The sequence below is a fragment of the Monodon monoceros genome, unplaced genomic scaffold (genome assembly GCF_005190385.1).
Source record: "Monodon monoceros isolate NGI ecotype Baffin Bay Population unplaced genomic scaffold, NGI_Narwhal_1 Super_Scaffold_20, whole genome shotgun sequence".
Classification (NCBI taxonomy): domain Eukaryota; kingdom Metazoa; phylum Chordata; class Mammalia; order Artiodactyla; family Monodontidae; genus Monodon; species Monodon monoceros.
Genome location: NW_021703777.1, coordinates 56992500 through 57009520, shown reverse-complemented (window position 1 = coordinate 57009520; position 17021 = coordinate 56992500). Strand labels below are relative to the sequence as shown.

The 17021-nt window shown below is 33.1% G+C and overlaps 1 protein-coding gene across 4 annotated transcripts in view; it reads left to right on the top strand.

The window, feature by feature from the left end:
* ADGRL3 (adhesion G protein-coupled receptor L3) overlaps positions 1–17021 on the top strand; it is an 865234-nt gene that overhangs the window by 297366 nt on the left and 550847 nt on the right. Inside the window, exon 4 of one of the 4 annotated variants that reach the window (XM_029235471.1) lies at positions 15159–15362. The exons of the other annotated variants lie outside the window; for them this stretch is intronic. Coding sequence (XP_029091304.1) covers positions 15159–15362 — 204 coding nt within the window. The remainder of the gene's footprint in view (positions 1–15158; positions 15363–17021) is intronic. 4 annotated transcript variants of the gene reach the window in all.

Below are 17021 nucleotides of genomic sequence, written 5' to 3'. Positions count from 1 at the left end.
CAATTGTCAGTGCTAGTAGTATATAATTGGTAGTATATAATTGTCAGAGAAGCATTTTTTGCATGATTTCTACACGGGTAAAATTAGAAACTAAGCTGAAGAATTAATTCTGAATAATGTTTACATTAGTTGAATAATCTCCCACATCATCCTAGAAAGTCTGGCCAGTGTTTTTTATAGGAAAACAAAATTAATTAGTATATCCACATTGTGTGTGTGTATATATATATATATATATATATACACACACACACACACAAGTTTTAAATTAAGAAATGTCTCTAGGTCTGTGTTTATCTGTCCATATTTTATGTCTCTGTGTACCTCTGTATTTCTCTTTTTCTGTTTACCATGACTGTGCCCCCTTCTTGTACAGCCATAAAATCCTTATCTATAATGCAATGAGACCTGGCAGAAGTAAAGAGAAGCAGCTAAAGCAGGTGGCCAGTTCTTTGCTGTTAACTAATGTAGTGTTGCATGAAGATAAAAGTTTTTTTGTTCTATTGATCTTGTTGGGAGCAAGAGAAAAAGGGGGAATCGGAGAACAAAAATCATGTGATAACATGGGCACCTGGGACTCATCCTTATTGGAAGTAAAGCAATATGCTTCAGTGTAGGACCTGGACTAGGACATCTGGTCCTGGGAGGGATGTCACACAAGCTACAATGGGTTGGGAGTTGAGAAGGTGATTGGGGTGCTCAAATATTTTAACTGCATCTCATCTTAATTAAACTGTGTTTAGAAACTGTCACAATTAATAAGATAGAAAACAGGATCATTGGAACCTACTGTGTGCTAAAGGGAACAATACTTTTTATGGTACCTTTGCAGAAAAAAGTAGAATTTAAAAAAATTCTTCTGTGACCACCATATGTGTACTTTTTTCTGCAAGTCTATTTTTTTGTCATTAAAGTTGAATGAATATTTATATATTAATGGACTTTACAGGCAAACCTGTTCTTTATTATGTCCAAGAAGTTAATTATTATAAATAGTTCTTAGCAGGGACAAAACAATTGTCGAACGCATATATATTTCGTACTATATGTTTTTATGTAATTTGCATTTTATTATTAACTATTTTTACAATTATAATATTTAATGTGTCAATGGTTTAAAATAATAATTTAAAATATTTTTTGACCTCTAATAAAATGTAAAGCTTGAGAAAGTACAAAATTACATTTTATAACACAACATATTACCGTATAATTTTTTTATGAAGTCATGTTTTATTAATTGTGAAAAAGGTTGACTTCTAAGCTCTGCTTAACTTTGTTATTTTTAGAAATTAATCATCCTTTAAATGTTTATAATGTTTGCCAGCCTAGGCAATTTGTCATACTTGCAGTAATATCACTGTTTTTATGGTCAAATATGTTATACAGAAAAATCTTTGTCATTATCATGTTATTTGAGGTTACTACGAACACATCCAACACCATCTACATTAGCCACTCGGTACTGAAATTCAAAATATATATTTCAAAAGTTAACTATGCAGTCTCTAATATCACAATATTTACTACAAATAATGCATGCCTGACAGCTTTCCTTTGTAAGAATGTGTTTAGGAGCCTTCCCTACACATTCGGTATGCAGGTTGGCAATTGGAAAATAGTTTTATTTTGCCTTTGCACTTGCAAAACATGTTATATGTGAATTTTATTGTAGTGATACTCTATGAGTAACACGGGTATACCTTGAGAATAAAATAACATTTTTATTTTCAGATTTTATGTACTGTGACTATTTGGGGGGTTTAGGATCATATTTTTTTGTATTTCTTGGCTTTGGGGTAGACTGTGACTGCACTAGGATGGTCATCATATATTTGATATTGAATGAATTTCAAAGTATTTTGATATATAATATATAAATAACTAATTATCTGTTTTCCTCTTCTTTGCATTGCTATTTACTTTCATTCTCAATGTTAAGAATAGTTCTCTTATATTTATAATTTAATATAAATAGCCATAGTGCATTTTTCATACATTTATTTCCTCCATTCTGATTGGGAAATGATTACTTAATGACCAAATAAAAAATTGAAATGCAATAAGAAAGAGTCTCATTGATTTGTCATGCAAATAAGACACTATATATTATATTTTTTTAATTCGACAGTATAGAATAAGGCCCTATTGAATTCTGTTTTAATTCGACAGTATAGAATAAGGCCCTATTGAAACATAGGATTAATTCATTCTCTATTTCATGTTTTTAATTGATAAATTGAAAATAAACTATTTACATTTTAATACTTATATTTTTGTTTTATTTGAATCTATATTTGCCCTATATTACCATCATGGCAGAATTAGTTTCTTTAAATAAAGAAAATTGTATTCCTATCAGAAAAAATATATATGAAGGATTTGATCAAATAAGCTAGGCTAGCTAAGGATTTGCAAGAGAAATATGCTAGTTGTACTTACAAAAGTAATAGATAGACATCTTTGTACAAAAATAGATTCTCACAATGACATTTGATAAGCTTCCAGTGTTTATTTCGTTTACACATATTATAGTTTGCGGTGATTTGACTGTCCAGAAGTCAAGGTTGTAGCTTACTGTTAGAGCACAAGAACATAGTCTCATGTATTTTTTTGTTTGTCATTACCAGTGTCTCCTACTTTATTGTCAAAGTAATTCTCCTCATACAAATTTAGATCAGAAAGAAAAAATCCAATAATCCCATGACTCAGTGGTATAATTAATATTAATACTTGTTAGATTTTTTTTGCAGTTATGTGTATGCACATTTTTTAAAAAATTGGAATAATGCTAGAAATAAAAGTTATATTTTAAATTTTGACTTAACCTTAAAATTCAGACATTTCTAGCATCTTATTAAAGTTTCAAAAAATTATGATAACATGTCATATGAATGAACCATTGTTTAACCATATGTTGAGGGCTCAGCATTGAAGGTCACTGATACATTGCCATTACAAATAGCAGCAAAATGGAACACGGTTGTATATAAAATTTGACTGCATCTTTGTACCCCTAGAAGAAAATCTCGAGATATGGAAAGTAAAAGAAAAGAATGATTCATTTTTAGGTTAATTAATAATTACTTAATAATTGATAATGAATAACTTAATACTATCTAAAATGAATGGTAGTAAATGATCAATACAGCCTTGCTTGTTATCATGACAGTTTGTTTAAAACAATTCCACAAATTTTGGCTACTATAATAATGAGCAAAATATAAATAAGAAGAGTAAATATTCAAATATTAAGATATAATTATTATTTGTAGGAGTATAATGATGTACTCAGAAAATTCAATAAATAATAACTTTCCCAGAATTAATGGGAGCACTGATTTCAGGCGTATGATTCAAACATACATATATGATTCCATCAAAACAGCAATGAAATGCCTGAGTTACTTAGGAAGTATCATAGCAGGAACTACATGGAACCTAAGAGAAGAAAAATGTGAAACTTACTGGGAGTTATAAAAGAAGACATGCAATATACCATGTTCTTAGATGAAAAGACTAGGAATAGCAAAATTGTAAGTTATTTTCAAGTTAATTCATATATATGTTCACACACTGCATTCAGAGTACTGATGTGAGCTTTTCTATGTAGAAATTCAACAAAATTATTCTAAAAAATATATATAGAGAATATTAAACAAAAGTTAATAAGAAATGAAAAGAGTAATAGGATGACATAAATTGAACATAAATATATATATTATGAAAGTACAGTAATTAAGATAAAGTCTCAAAATTAGGCAAATTGATCAATTGTAAAAGAGATCCCTGAAACATTACTACACTCTGTATGTTTGTGGTGTAATTTGATAGGAATGAGTCCTCAGAAAATCAAATATCTAAGACAAGAAGTAGTCAAATAGGGATCCAATCAAGTGTGTGTGTGTATGTGTGTGTGTGTGTGTGTGTGTGCTTCCAATTATATATTATGAAATTTCTGGAGAAAGAAATTTGAGTTACCTACTTTAATTTCCATTCTTTTTTTTTTTTTGCGGTACGCGGGCCTGTCACTGTTGTGGCCTCTCCCGTTGCGGAGCACAGGCTCTGGACGCGCAGGCTCAGCGGCCATCGCTCACAGGCCCAGCCGCTCCGCGGCATGTGGGATCTTCCCGGACTACCGGGGAACGAGCCCGCGTCCCCTGGAGTCGCATTGGCAGGCGGACTCCCAACCACTGTGCCACCAGGGAAGCCCTAATTTCCATTCTTGAGCAATGTATTAGATAGGATAAACTTCGGCTGTAGTCACAGTAGATTCCAAAATGAATAATGGATTCTAGAGAATATTTTCTTGTTCACCAAGCATTCCAAGGCAGGTGTTTCTGGTTGGATGTGTGTGTGTGTGTGTGTGTGTGTGTGTGTGTGTGTGTGTGTGTATGTGGTAGGGGCTGGGAGGATGCCCTTTTCTTGTTCTCACAGTTATTCAGAGACCCAGTCTGATTTTGGAACAAGGGTTACAAAATCTTTCTGAGGCTCATTGCCATTCCTGTCTACAGGAAGGAAGAACAAGCATTGGGAAGATTCCAATGGAAGTTTTTTATGGATATGCTTGGAAATAGTGCACTTTACTTTTGCTTCCCTTTTCATTAATTAAAACTCTTCCTCATAGCCACATCTATAAATGAGTCAGAAAAGCATAGTCCTCTTGTGATAAAGGAAGAAGAAAATATTTATAAAAGATGCCATGTGGATTTTAAAAAAACTAGATCTGATGCACCAATATCTTTTTTAATGTATAAATGGGAGTTTAAAAATATCTTTATTGATTTATATTTCACATACCATAAAATTTACCCACTTAAAGTGTTTAGTTCAGTGAATTTTAGTGTATGCATAGTTGTGCACCCATCGCTGAATCAATTTTAGAATGTTATCAGTCCTCCAAAAAGAAATTCTGTACCCATTAATAGTCATACCCAGTTTCCCCTTCTCCCCAGTCCCTGGCAACCACTAACCAATGTCTCTATGGGTTTGCCTATTGTAGACATTTTGTATAAATGGAATCATATAATTTTTTATCTTTTGCAACTTGCTTCTTTCATTTAACATAATAATTTTAAAATTTATTTATATCATAGCATGTATAAGTAGTTAATTCTTTTTTTGTTTCCAAATAACAATCTATTGTATGAATATACCACATTATATTTATTAGTTGATGGAAATTTAGATTATTCCTACTTTTTGGCTAATTTGTGTGTTGCTGTTATGAAAACTCATGTACAAGTTTTTGTGTGGACATGTTTTCACTTCTTGGGTATACACCTAGGAATGGAATTGCTGAGTCATGATAACTATATTTAGCATTTTGAGGAACTGCTAAACTATATTCCAGAGTAGTTGCACAGTTATACATTCCAAACGGCAGTATGAGGATTCTCACATTCTCACTCGCACTTGTTATTGTCTGTCCTTTTTCTTTTAGCCATTCTAGTAAAGATGAAGTAGTATCTCATTGTAGTTTTTTTCTTTTTTTTTTGACAAACTGAATTAAATTTTTTTTAATTTTTGCTATATAGTAGATCCTTTTTGTTTATCTGTTTTAAATATAGTAGTGTGTACACGTCAGTGCTAAACTCCCAGTCTTGATTTGTATTTCTTTAATGAATAATGTTGAGCTTCTTTTCATGTACTCATTGGTCATTTGTATTACTTACTTGAAGAAATATTATTTAATCATTTCTCAATTTTTATTGTTGATTTGTAAGCTTTCTTAAATATCGTTTTTAGAAAATACCACAAGATATCAATGTTAGAATACATTTAGATTTAAGAATTCTTTAGACTGCATTTTGTAAAAGAGGCTTTTTGCCTGGATTTAGCCACTTAAATCTCATCTATTTTAAATTCACTTTGAAATCATATATCGCTTGTCTAGCCCCACTCCATCTCCTCTTTTGCTTACATATTTGATTCCTAAAAATAGTTCATTAATCTGCTTTCTTTTTATGATGGCAAAAACTAGTAATTGACAATGATTGAAACTTTTTTCTGAGATGTGAACGGTATAGTGGTGAATTATACACAAAACAGCAAGGTAATTCATTGGGTTTTACTATTTAGTTTCCAATTACTCCTCCTTAAGAAAATAGTAAAGAACATTAAGCTTTAATTGTAGTGGCCAGAAATGTTTCTGTTTTTGTTCTAGTCTGAATTCTTGTCCTTCCAGATTCTGGAAATCCCCCTTTTTTACATTTTTTTGTATCATTGCTCAAGTTATATTATAAATATTGAGTATTTTATTTCCATAGACTCGTTTTCTCTGATATGTTCTACAAACAACTCAATACCTCTTTTAAATCATCTCAAGAAATTTAGGCAATTTGTTGTGTCTCTCTATCAAATCTACATATTTTAATTAGTGTCCTCTGGACTCACTCATATCACATCTTTAAACAAACAAACGGAAAAAGATGAGAAATGGAAAAGGACCTGAGGTTCTATATGGAAAGGATCCTAGTAAACTTGCACTATTTCAGCCCATTGGGCATATCTGAAATAGTACTATTTGGGGAGAAAAGATTAGGAGAAAACTAAATAAAGATAATGATTTATAAATGTTAATACTGTGAACAGCTCTACAGTTTCAAGGAACCCTGAATAAAGGAAGATGTCAGTATTTAGAAAGTAATACTTAAATGAAGCCCAGAAACTGAAATTTAGAGTATTATTCAATCTAAACTGCTTTAGAATCCTAATTTGCATGGTTCTATTGAATGAAGTAGAAGGATTTCAAGCCTTAGAGTCTAATTCCAATTCTATTACTTCCAAGAAACATGACCTTAACCAATTTGAATCACAGTTTCTTTATTTATTAAAGGGGTAATTAGGCCTACTTGTTATAGTATGAGGATTAAGTAAAATAATGTATAGAAAGGCCCAAAGCCTCACACATTTAATCCTGTGAAAATGTGGTCATTAAAACATACCTTTAGGAATTAGAACTAAAAACCAAATGACCTGGATAGTAAGCAAAATTTAAAATACAACACCATCTTGGGTCACTTACTTTCCATAGTGGTTTTCAAAGACTGCATTGTATATTCTTAATCCCCAAATGTGACAGTTTCTCTAATTATGAGCCTACACATTTGTACACACATTCCATCATTATATTCAGGACTTACGCACTGGACTGTAACTAAGTCTTTAATGAGTTACTAATGAACATCTTAAGCTTAGATCAGCAAAAAATAAAAAAGTTAGAGTGTTGAAAACCTATTCATAGTTAAGCCTGTTGCTTTTAATTAGACTATAAGCCCAATCAAATTTCCTGTCTTCACTATTCTTCCCAGGTTTGAAGGAATTGAATAACGAGTGACAGATGTACCCTTACTTTGATATTATTAGTTTAATGTTTATTAGTTTATTAGTTTAAAGGGGATAAATACATTGAGCTAAATTAGAGAAATCATTGCTTATTAAATACAAAGATAAAATAATATGCAAAATTAAAATAGCATTTTACGATTCATTTTTTTCTTGGACTCAGATGACTTCAAAACCGATTAATTTTGTTGTTGCATTAAGAAATAACAGATGACATGAGGAAAAAAGATCCAGATATGATTAGACCATGTAGAGGAAAAAAACCCTCTATATTTATAAAAGAAAAAACAGCTTTCACACTTTACTTCTCTCCAGGCTGTTAGAGATACTAGGAGAGTAGTGATCATAGACACTACCTGAATTAGATTACGACCATTCTTTTCTGTAGCGCTTGTTACAAATCAACATCGTGGTGACTGTTTAGCAATGATCCTTTTTAAAAAAATTCCTTTTGATAGTGAAGTTGGTGAAACCATGCAAACTTTAAGGGCACATGATTTAATAATGCAGACAGATAATACATAAAATTCAAAGCAACAGGCTGGTATGATGCTCCCTCCAAGGAACACTACATATTTGCTTAAAAGGATGCCTTTTATATTAGTCACAATGGCTCAGGCCAGTGGGAAGAGCTGTGATAGCCCAGATGTTTTATGGGTTACAGGCTGTTGTTAGAGGCAGGCTTGTTGTCGTGGCTCTGCACAAAGATTAAAAACCACTATGCCGATTTTTAAAAGTAGGTGTCCAATAATAATTACACTCTGTGTATATATCACCAACATAATATAATCGATCGTTTTGACCTGTGAGCCTGTTAACATATCAGCTTTCTTGTGAGCCAGCATTTAGGCCTTCATTTAGTATGTGTATTGAAGAGGGGGTGGAGGGGTAAAAGTCTCTTATTACCAAAAAAAAGTACATAAAAAGTTTTCATTTTCTCAACTACCTTCAGAGATGCCAGTTATGGTTAACTTAGGATGGGGGGAAAGAACTCGCTAATGAGACAGATCTCTGTCAAAATATGTATGGTTTTGCTGTTTTTTTTCCCACATGTCGAGTACAATTGGCAACGTGATTAAGAAAAGTGCCCCATTACTACAGTTATAAAGATTTTTAAAGAAATTATTTACAACATTCTGAAAGCACATTTTCTATACCATTAAAATTTTAATATCCTTTAAGAGGGGAGTAGAGGGAGAGAAGTTAAAAGAAAATCCGTATTTTCCAAAGAATAAATTCCAGAATTTTTCTTTTGTTATCATGAATTGAAATCTGTTTGCATTATGTTTACAAAGAGGCAGGTGTTTTTAGTTTGGAAAAAAAAAAGCTATTAGTTATCACTCTTCTGAGGAACAAGATATGTAATAGGCATTTTATTTAATTCGAATGAAAATAATGTCTTTTTGTCAGAAACTGATTTTTTTTTTTTACAAATTTACATCAGTAGCAAAAATCTTACTCTGCTTACTCATTTTAAGAAATGTTTGAGATATTTACATTACAATATTGCAATCTAGGCAACCATTACAATGAATAAGCCACAATTTTTCTTCTATGTTTAAAACATGGAAGATGCCATACATGAAAGACAATTAAAAATAATCTTTTAGGGCTTCCCTTGTGGCGCAGTGGTTGAGAGTCCGCCTGACGATGCAGGGGACACGGGTTCGTGCCCCGGTCCGGGAAGATTCCACATGCCGCCGAGCGGCTGGGCCCGTGAGCCATGGCCGCTGAGCCTGCGCGTCCGGAGCCTGTGCTCCACAACAGGAGAGGCCACAACAGTGAGAGGCCCGCGTACCGCAAAAAAAAAAATAAAATAAAATAAAAAAATAATCTTTTAATGTTTCTTTTGTTTTTTAACACTAGGAATTAAGTTTCCCTTTAGCTTTACTCGTAACAAGTGTTTGCTTCTTCCACTAGTCTCAGGATGTCTTATATAGCTTTCATAACTTGACTGTTCAGTCTTCTGGTGAAAGTTTAGCCATATTATATTTTATTTTACTGAAACAGCTATGTTGTAGAGAAGGAGAGCAAGGAACCCAGTCTGAAGGGAAAATTGCTTGCCCGCACAGGACATACCAACGCTTCATAAGACAGTTCAGCCCAGAGAAGGAGTCTGTTGAGTTAAATTGAATAATATTCGCGTATACTATGAAGGTTGCTTCATCATACATAGGTAGACAATTCATCACTTCGGAGCCATTTTCTTGTAAGACCCAGAATTAAGTCAGATTTTTCTCTGTGTTAGAACTTCCATGATGTAATTTCTACTTGGTGGCATCCTTAGTCAGGTGCTTGAATTGGAACTTTTATGATGGTTGTTAGAGATTACTACCCAGCCTAGAAAGGAATTTTGCAGCTGTTCACATGCACTTCTAGGGAGAAATCAGGAAGAGTAGTAATTTATTTATGTGGCCAAAATGAAGGTGCTGGGAGAAAGGTAGAGCCTTTCAGGTATGCAAAAGGAAGCAGAATTGGAAAATGACCTTTACTTATAAGAAAAGAAATGAAAGCAGTAGTCTGTCTCCCTTTCTCTCTCTTTTCCCTCCGGCTTCCTCCCACCCCTTCCTCCCTCTCTCTATACATAAATAGATAGATATAGTTATAGATATGGGACTGAATTGGATTAGATATTCTGTATCAATCATTTGTTGTTATAAGTATTTCAATATAATTTCTAGCATTTATGTAGCACTTTGCAGTTAGCTGAACACTTTTGCACACAATAGCTCAGCGAATACTCACAACAATCCCTTGAATCATAAGTAGTAGGATCAGTAATTTTAAGATGAACAAATATACTTGGATCTATGATGCAATCTAATGATGCAGTGACATTTCAAATAGTTGTTAGAAGAGAAACTCAAGTCAGAATTCCTTAACCAGCTCATGGAGACTTCTTCCAAAGGCATTTTAATAACCTACTGAGAATTGCCTTATTTTGTAGACCTATGATTTAAATTAGAAATAAACCAACCAACTCAGCATATAGAAGAACGAGCTAGAAACAAAAGAAGTAAAGTTTGTAAAGTTTGATTTAAGGAAAGCAGTATTGTATTTGCTTAAATCTTGGAAATAAAAAGGAAATCAAGATTTTAAATGTTTAGAAGATTTAAATTTTAATTTAAAAGTAGATTTAAAATTTTAGATTTTAGATTTTAGTAGAGAATAGAAGGGAAGTAGTGTGAAATTTGGTGCTGATTATATACATAGTGAATAGTTTAGAATAATTATGGGAAGCATGATACCGGGAATGTCATTTGGAAAGCCTGAGCAGTAGGGGAAAGAATTTCCTGTTAAGAAGGATAATTTAAACAAAGGATTTGGCAGGTACATATAGGGAATAAGTTTTGTATTCAAGAGATAATAGTGAAAGGCAGAATTGAATATGTAGGTTAGGGTCATAGCTATAATTACAGTACATACATTACAGTAGCTAATTATTAAAAAGATATGGTAAACTATTACCCCAAAACACAAAGACGAATGACTCATGAATATGAATGTTAAATCACATGTAACTCTGATAAATAACACTCTGATGATGTCTTGTTGTAAGCATTTCTCTCTCCTTAGAAATATCTTAGTACTGCAGCCCATTGCTATGTCTAGATTCCAGGCTCACTATTATGATCAATAGATGTTTGGAGGAAGAAGCTGAATAATTGAATTACATCGCTACTCACCTAAGGTGAACAAGAAAATAGAAGCAGTTGAAATTGGTTAGAAACTATGCTTATTTAGTATTTTTATTAATTATAAATCAGTTTTGATCTCTGAAGGCATATATTATTGAAATCTGATATTTTAATATTTATTTCAATTATAAGCTCCACAGATAATATGAAAACTCTGGTACCACCATCATGAATACTTTACCTCTTACATGCTCATTATTTTTCCTTTTCTTCTTGCCTCATATTTACCCACAGCCAATATTCAGGAACTTTGATACTCTGATGGCCTTTGATGTTTGGAGACTACACTTAAACATAGTGGAAATATTTTGATCATTTCAGTAGGTTGTGAAATATTAATTTTTATATTTCATTCTTGCCCACTAGGAAAGCAGAATCAAAGTGTTTAAATAGTAAAAATATCTGAATATGAATTAATTATGTGGACAATTTAAGTATGGCAATAATTTACATTACTTATGATGAACTTTTAATATTATTAATGATTAAAGCAACTCACATTTTAAAAAAATTAGTGTGTCCCTCTTTTAAAAAAATGAAATCTGAATCAGATATGTAATTTTTAAAGAAGTTAAGAATGAAGTTTTTCTCTCTTTGAAGAAGGATAGAAAGAAAGAAGAACAAGATGTATTGGCCTCATCGTTACTTCCTGCCCTGGAACCAAAATTACCTTTGAGACATCCTAAAATTACATACAACAAAGTTTGAAAATGTGGTCTCAAGTAGAGATGGGTGTGGAGCATAAGAGGGATACCTTCCAAGTACAGATAATGTTACAACATTGTGGGGTATTTTTTCATAGTTAATTTGAAAGAAACCTTTCCCTTATGAATCTGGAGAAGAAAAGAGACATTCAGGATGTGAAGGCTATCTTCAGATATCTGAAGACAAATGCCTTCTAGGAGTAGCTTGATATGTTTTGCACATAGCCCATTTGTATCAAATTTAGACAAGTGGATGGAGAAGCCAGAGTATAGATATCACACCTTTTTCAACATGAGGAAGAACTTGCTGCTTCAAATGGGATTGGGTGGCCCAAGAACAGAGTGAGTTTGTGATCACTGTCTCCTTGTGTGAAACTTGGAGATTTTTAGTAGTGATGCTCTAAGGGTTATCTATTGTGTGAGTTGAATAATTCTTTCCAGACTTGAGATTCAGTGCTTTTAATGGAATACCAGACTTACAACAGTGATGTTTATCTTGAAGATTTATTTTTATAATAGCTTCAGGAAGAAAAATTAGATTTATATTTATACTTGAGTAAGTATTTCCCCAGAATTTATATAATACCTTAAGTATAACATATACAATATTTTTTAAAACAAAAATTAAGATTTTGGCTCTGTTCTAACAGCCCTTCTCCATGTGGGCAGTGTAACGTCCCCTCCACTTTTGCTTCCAGTGGTCTGTGACTCTGGTTTCCTTTAATAGAGATGGTCAGTTTAAAGGAGAGGCTGATCTATAGACATATAAGATAATCCAGCTTCATGGAACACCTTGGAGTCTAATCTCCTTTAATTTATGAGTAAAAGTCTACTTAACTTCCTGGTATTTTTATTTTCCTCAGTCTTACCACATGGAATTATTTTGTTCTTTGATCCAGATCTATTCTTTCTAGGTCCCTAGACTTTGCTTTCTGGTTATAGTTCAAACATTTTTGTCTATTTCTTGTTTAAGCTGAGATTCTTTCAATTAATGCAGGCACTATTATATTTTTCAACTGATGGTGATTCCACTCTATATGAATTTTAAATCAATTATAATTCTCTGCCTACTCTAGCGATTGACCTTTCCTGAAATAATCTCTAATTCAGTAGAGATCATTATTCCTATGTCTTTTTCCCTGTCCTGCCCTAGTCTTTTTTTCCCAGGAGCTTTATTCAGTATCCTAAACAGATGGTTGATTGTCCCCAAACTAAAAACCTTGCCCAGGTTTACAAAGCCCATGATCTGACTGTTGCTTACCTTTCTGATCTCATTCCAGATTACTCTTCTCCTAGTCCACTATATACAGCTTCATTGGCCATTGTGCAATTTCTTGATCAGACCAAGGTGGTTCCAGCCTGAGGCCTTTGCAGCAGGCTGCAATGCTCTTTACTCCTGATTTTTGTATGACTAGAGCTACCAATATTTTGAGATCTCAGTTTAAAGTTTACTCCCATAGATATGTCTTCCATAAAAACCTAAACAGAGTAGCCTTTACATATTACCCTACTTAAACTTTCTATGGTTTACTCATATCTGTATTGTATTAAAATTATTTATGTATTTGCATTATTCTCCATCTCCCACACAAGAATGGGTGATTCATTAAAGTAGGTATGTTATCTGTTTTGTTCACCAAAATCTCGAGCACCTAGAAAAGGACCTGGCATATAATGGAAACTCAAAGCATATTTGTTGAATGAATGAACAAGTAAATGCATGTTCCATCACTCCGAATGTCCTTATATGTTAATTTGGCTGAGGGTGAAATCTTTCAACTTTATTATAACTCAAGCTTGCAAGATAAATAATAGCTTTATAATCTTTTCCTAATTTCCTTCCATAGAGCAGTAAAAAAGGTGTTAGCAAAAACATACCTGTATATATTCATGTAAAAATAATAAAAAATTAGTCACATTGTCATTTTGGATAACAAAGAGAATGATATTTTGGAAGTTAAAAGATCAGAAAAGATGCCACTGGAGGTAATTATTTAGAGATTTTAATTTTCACAGTTTTTTTGGTCTTAAAACTTGTTTCCTTCTTTGACACCTTTTCATTCACATGAACTATCAAAATAGCACTCAGATTACCTCTTGCCTAGATATTTTAGTACACACACTTTATAATGAGTTTAAATAAAAATGTTTAAGGGTGATGCCTTAAAGTTATATTCTAAACTTTTTCATTGTAGATGGATTGTTTGACAGAATTCTTAATATAATTTTTGTTTTCTATAAGAGCTGTATCATTTGTTGTGATTTGGAGGAGAACATGTTTTTCACTCTTAATTTGCAAATATTTTATATATCAAGAAATTGTAGCGCTACTTTATAAACTTCCAGTGTTAGAAAGATGATCTAAAATTCTCTTGCTTTATCGAATTTCTTAGTTTCTGTCCTGACTATTGAATGGTAGCCCTATAGCATTATTATCATGTTTTTAATATGCATGTTATAATGTTAAAAATAATTATGTAAAGCAAGATCTTCTTCCTTGTAAAGTCTTTTTCTTTCTGTTAATAGGAACATTTTCATTATCACTCCTATTTATTACACTAGTTGCAATTAGTGTAGAGAAATATGTATCTGTACCAATTCACCAAAAAAACAAAATCCTGTACTTATATTGTTCTGTTTTTCATATCACATAATGTATGACTGTTTTGTGAATATTAAAAAATAGTCATGTTTGTGCAATTTTATTTTTTCATTATTGTCTTGGTCTTCCATATTTATTCATTTATGTAATATGTACCATTTGTCAGTAAAATCACTGTGTATGTAAATGGCAAAAATGTATGTATATCCTTTTCACCCTAATGTCCATCACAGACCTTAATATAGCATCTTTCCAAAAAGGTTAAGTGACCTGAAACATATAAATAAATATAAAACAATCCATGTAAGTGTAACAGTACAGCAAACGAAACTAATAAAAAGAAAACCTCTCTGAAACTTTCTTCACCCATTCCTTATCAAGCTTTTCATGTGTAAATATTTAAGTTCAATAACCAGTATTTTTATTGACACAGATATTAGTGCCCATAAATTATAACAGAATGCTGTGAATCTTTAACAAATATAAATAATCTTTATATTTTTTCAGTTAGCTCTCTCTGCTTTCAAAATTATATTTAATTTTTAAATCATTGTTAGGAATTAGGATGAGGTTTTTTGCTTACTTAAGATTGTGATTAACTAGGACAGAGTTATACAGTCAGTATCACACTAGCGACTAGGAGATACCATGTCCTCAGCTCCAGGGTTGTCTGTGGGGCCTGGGGTGGTGGAGCCCTGGGCCTATGGCCTGCAGCAGAGAGCAGCCTGGGAATAGCCCCTAGCAGGGCTCCTCTGAGGCCGGCCTGAGCTGAGCGGAGTCTGATGGTGCGCCCTGCGGTCCCCGCAGGTGGCAAGCACAGTGAGCGACATCCAGCCCTTGCTGCTCCACTGCGACATGCTGAGCGCAGCCCAGGAGGCGCTCTACCTCCCAGACATCTCCTTCAGCAGCCAGCTGCGGAGCGCGCCACTGCTCATCGTGGACAAGGGCCCCGTGGAGTTGCCAGAGGAGTTCGTGGTCCAGGTGTCCAAGGAGCTCAGATCTCAGCCCAAGGTGCGGCCAGCGGTGGGAAGAGGGCTGCGGGTGGCTGGGCAGGGGCTCCTGGGAGGCGCAGCCTCAGGCAGTGGCCCAAGTGTGTCTTCTCATATACTTAGTCTCTGCATCCACTCATAGTGGCTGATGTTTTCACCCACTGATAACCTGATCTGTTGTTGAACAATGCATGCCTGTTCTACATTAGAGCCTCATCACTATCTCAGAACGTTTGACTTTAAATTTCTGATTGGATTTGAAATATTTTTGCATATCACAGGAAGTTTACAATTACTCTTAGTGACAATGTCAATGGTTGTAAAATTTGAATGGTTGTAAAAGACATGTTTTAACATTTCTGATCATCTGCTTGTTTGAAATAAAATTCACATCAGTGGAAACTACCAAGATTTTTGAGGCGATTATGGTGAAAACATCTTGGTTAAGAATTGTGTATAGTCATCTAAAGCATAAAACCTGATCCTAATTTTCTTATGAAAATGTTGGAAAGTGCTTTATTTATATTATCTCTGCAGCTGGCAAGTACAGTGAGTGACATCCAGCCCTTGAAGTTCCAGTGAGGAATATTATACAATATTTGCACAAAATTCAATACTGTTCTTTTCCTCAATACTTTGTATATGTACTTTTTACCTTTATGTAATATTTAGGCAATATAATTTTTCTTTTTACTCACCAAACTCAATACAGACACTCTTATCCCTCTAATTTCCCTCAGGGAATATAATATGTATAATGTAATATAATATAACATCATAATATACAAGCATTATATAATATTTATATGTTTATTAAGTATTTATATAATTATATAAATATTATATTTGTAATTTTCTTCATGTCTGCAGCATGAAAAAGGCTGAGAAGCATTTGGCAGGTGGAACCATGAGTATCAAGCCTTGTTCCAAAACACACTCACCTCTCCTATAGCATAATTTAATAATTATACAGGAAATACTGGCAAAGGAACATGAAATGCCACTATATTAGCTGAGCTTATCTTCTAAGCCCCATTACAGAAATCCCTGGTAAAATAAGTTGGAATACTGTGTTTTAGTTCAGGGACTAAGGTTAATGCATCACCCTTTGATCAATTTGAGATTTAAGAGACCTGTGAAATTTAAACCTAATTCTTCAATTACTGCAGCCACATAAAAAGAGTAAGTGTGTGGTGACTTTCACACTCACAGTGGCTCTGTCCACTCAGTCACATTGTTCAATCACTGGCCTAGAATCTTTCAGTTCAGATTAGCATTTCTTCCCTAGTGGTGATGATTGGGGGGCAGTGGTGGTGGGTAAGTGCATATGTTTCTACAGAAGCATGTAGAATTGACTCCAGTGTGTTTGGAAAAATCAGGTAAAATGTATGGTAAACATTCTTTAAGAACTACAATTTTTTCTTTTCTGTTTTGCTTTGCATTACCATTTCAAACCTTAAATTCTCTAAATTGGGTGCAGTTACATTTTTCACAAAATGTGCTTCAGCAATCACAAAGTTTTCATAATACTGGCTTTTAATTTATATTGTAAAATAGTAATATGAAATTAATATTATTTAATTTACCCAATGCATATATGTTCATCAGTTTCTAGTACTATTGAAGAAGAAATCTAGAAATGAATTTTAATTTTTGAGTAGATGTTATAAATGTTTAAATC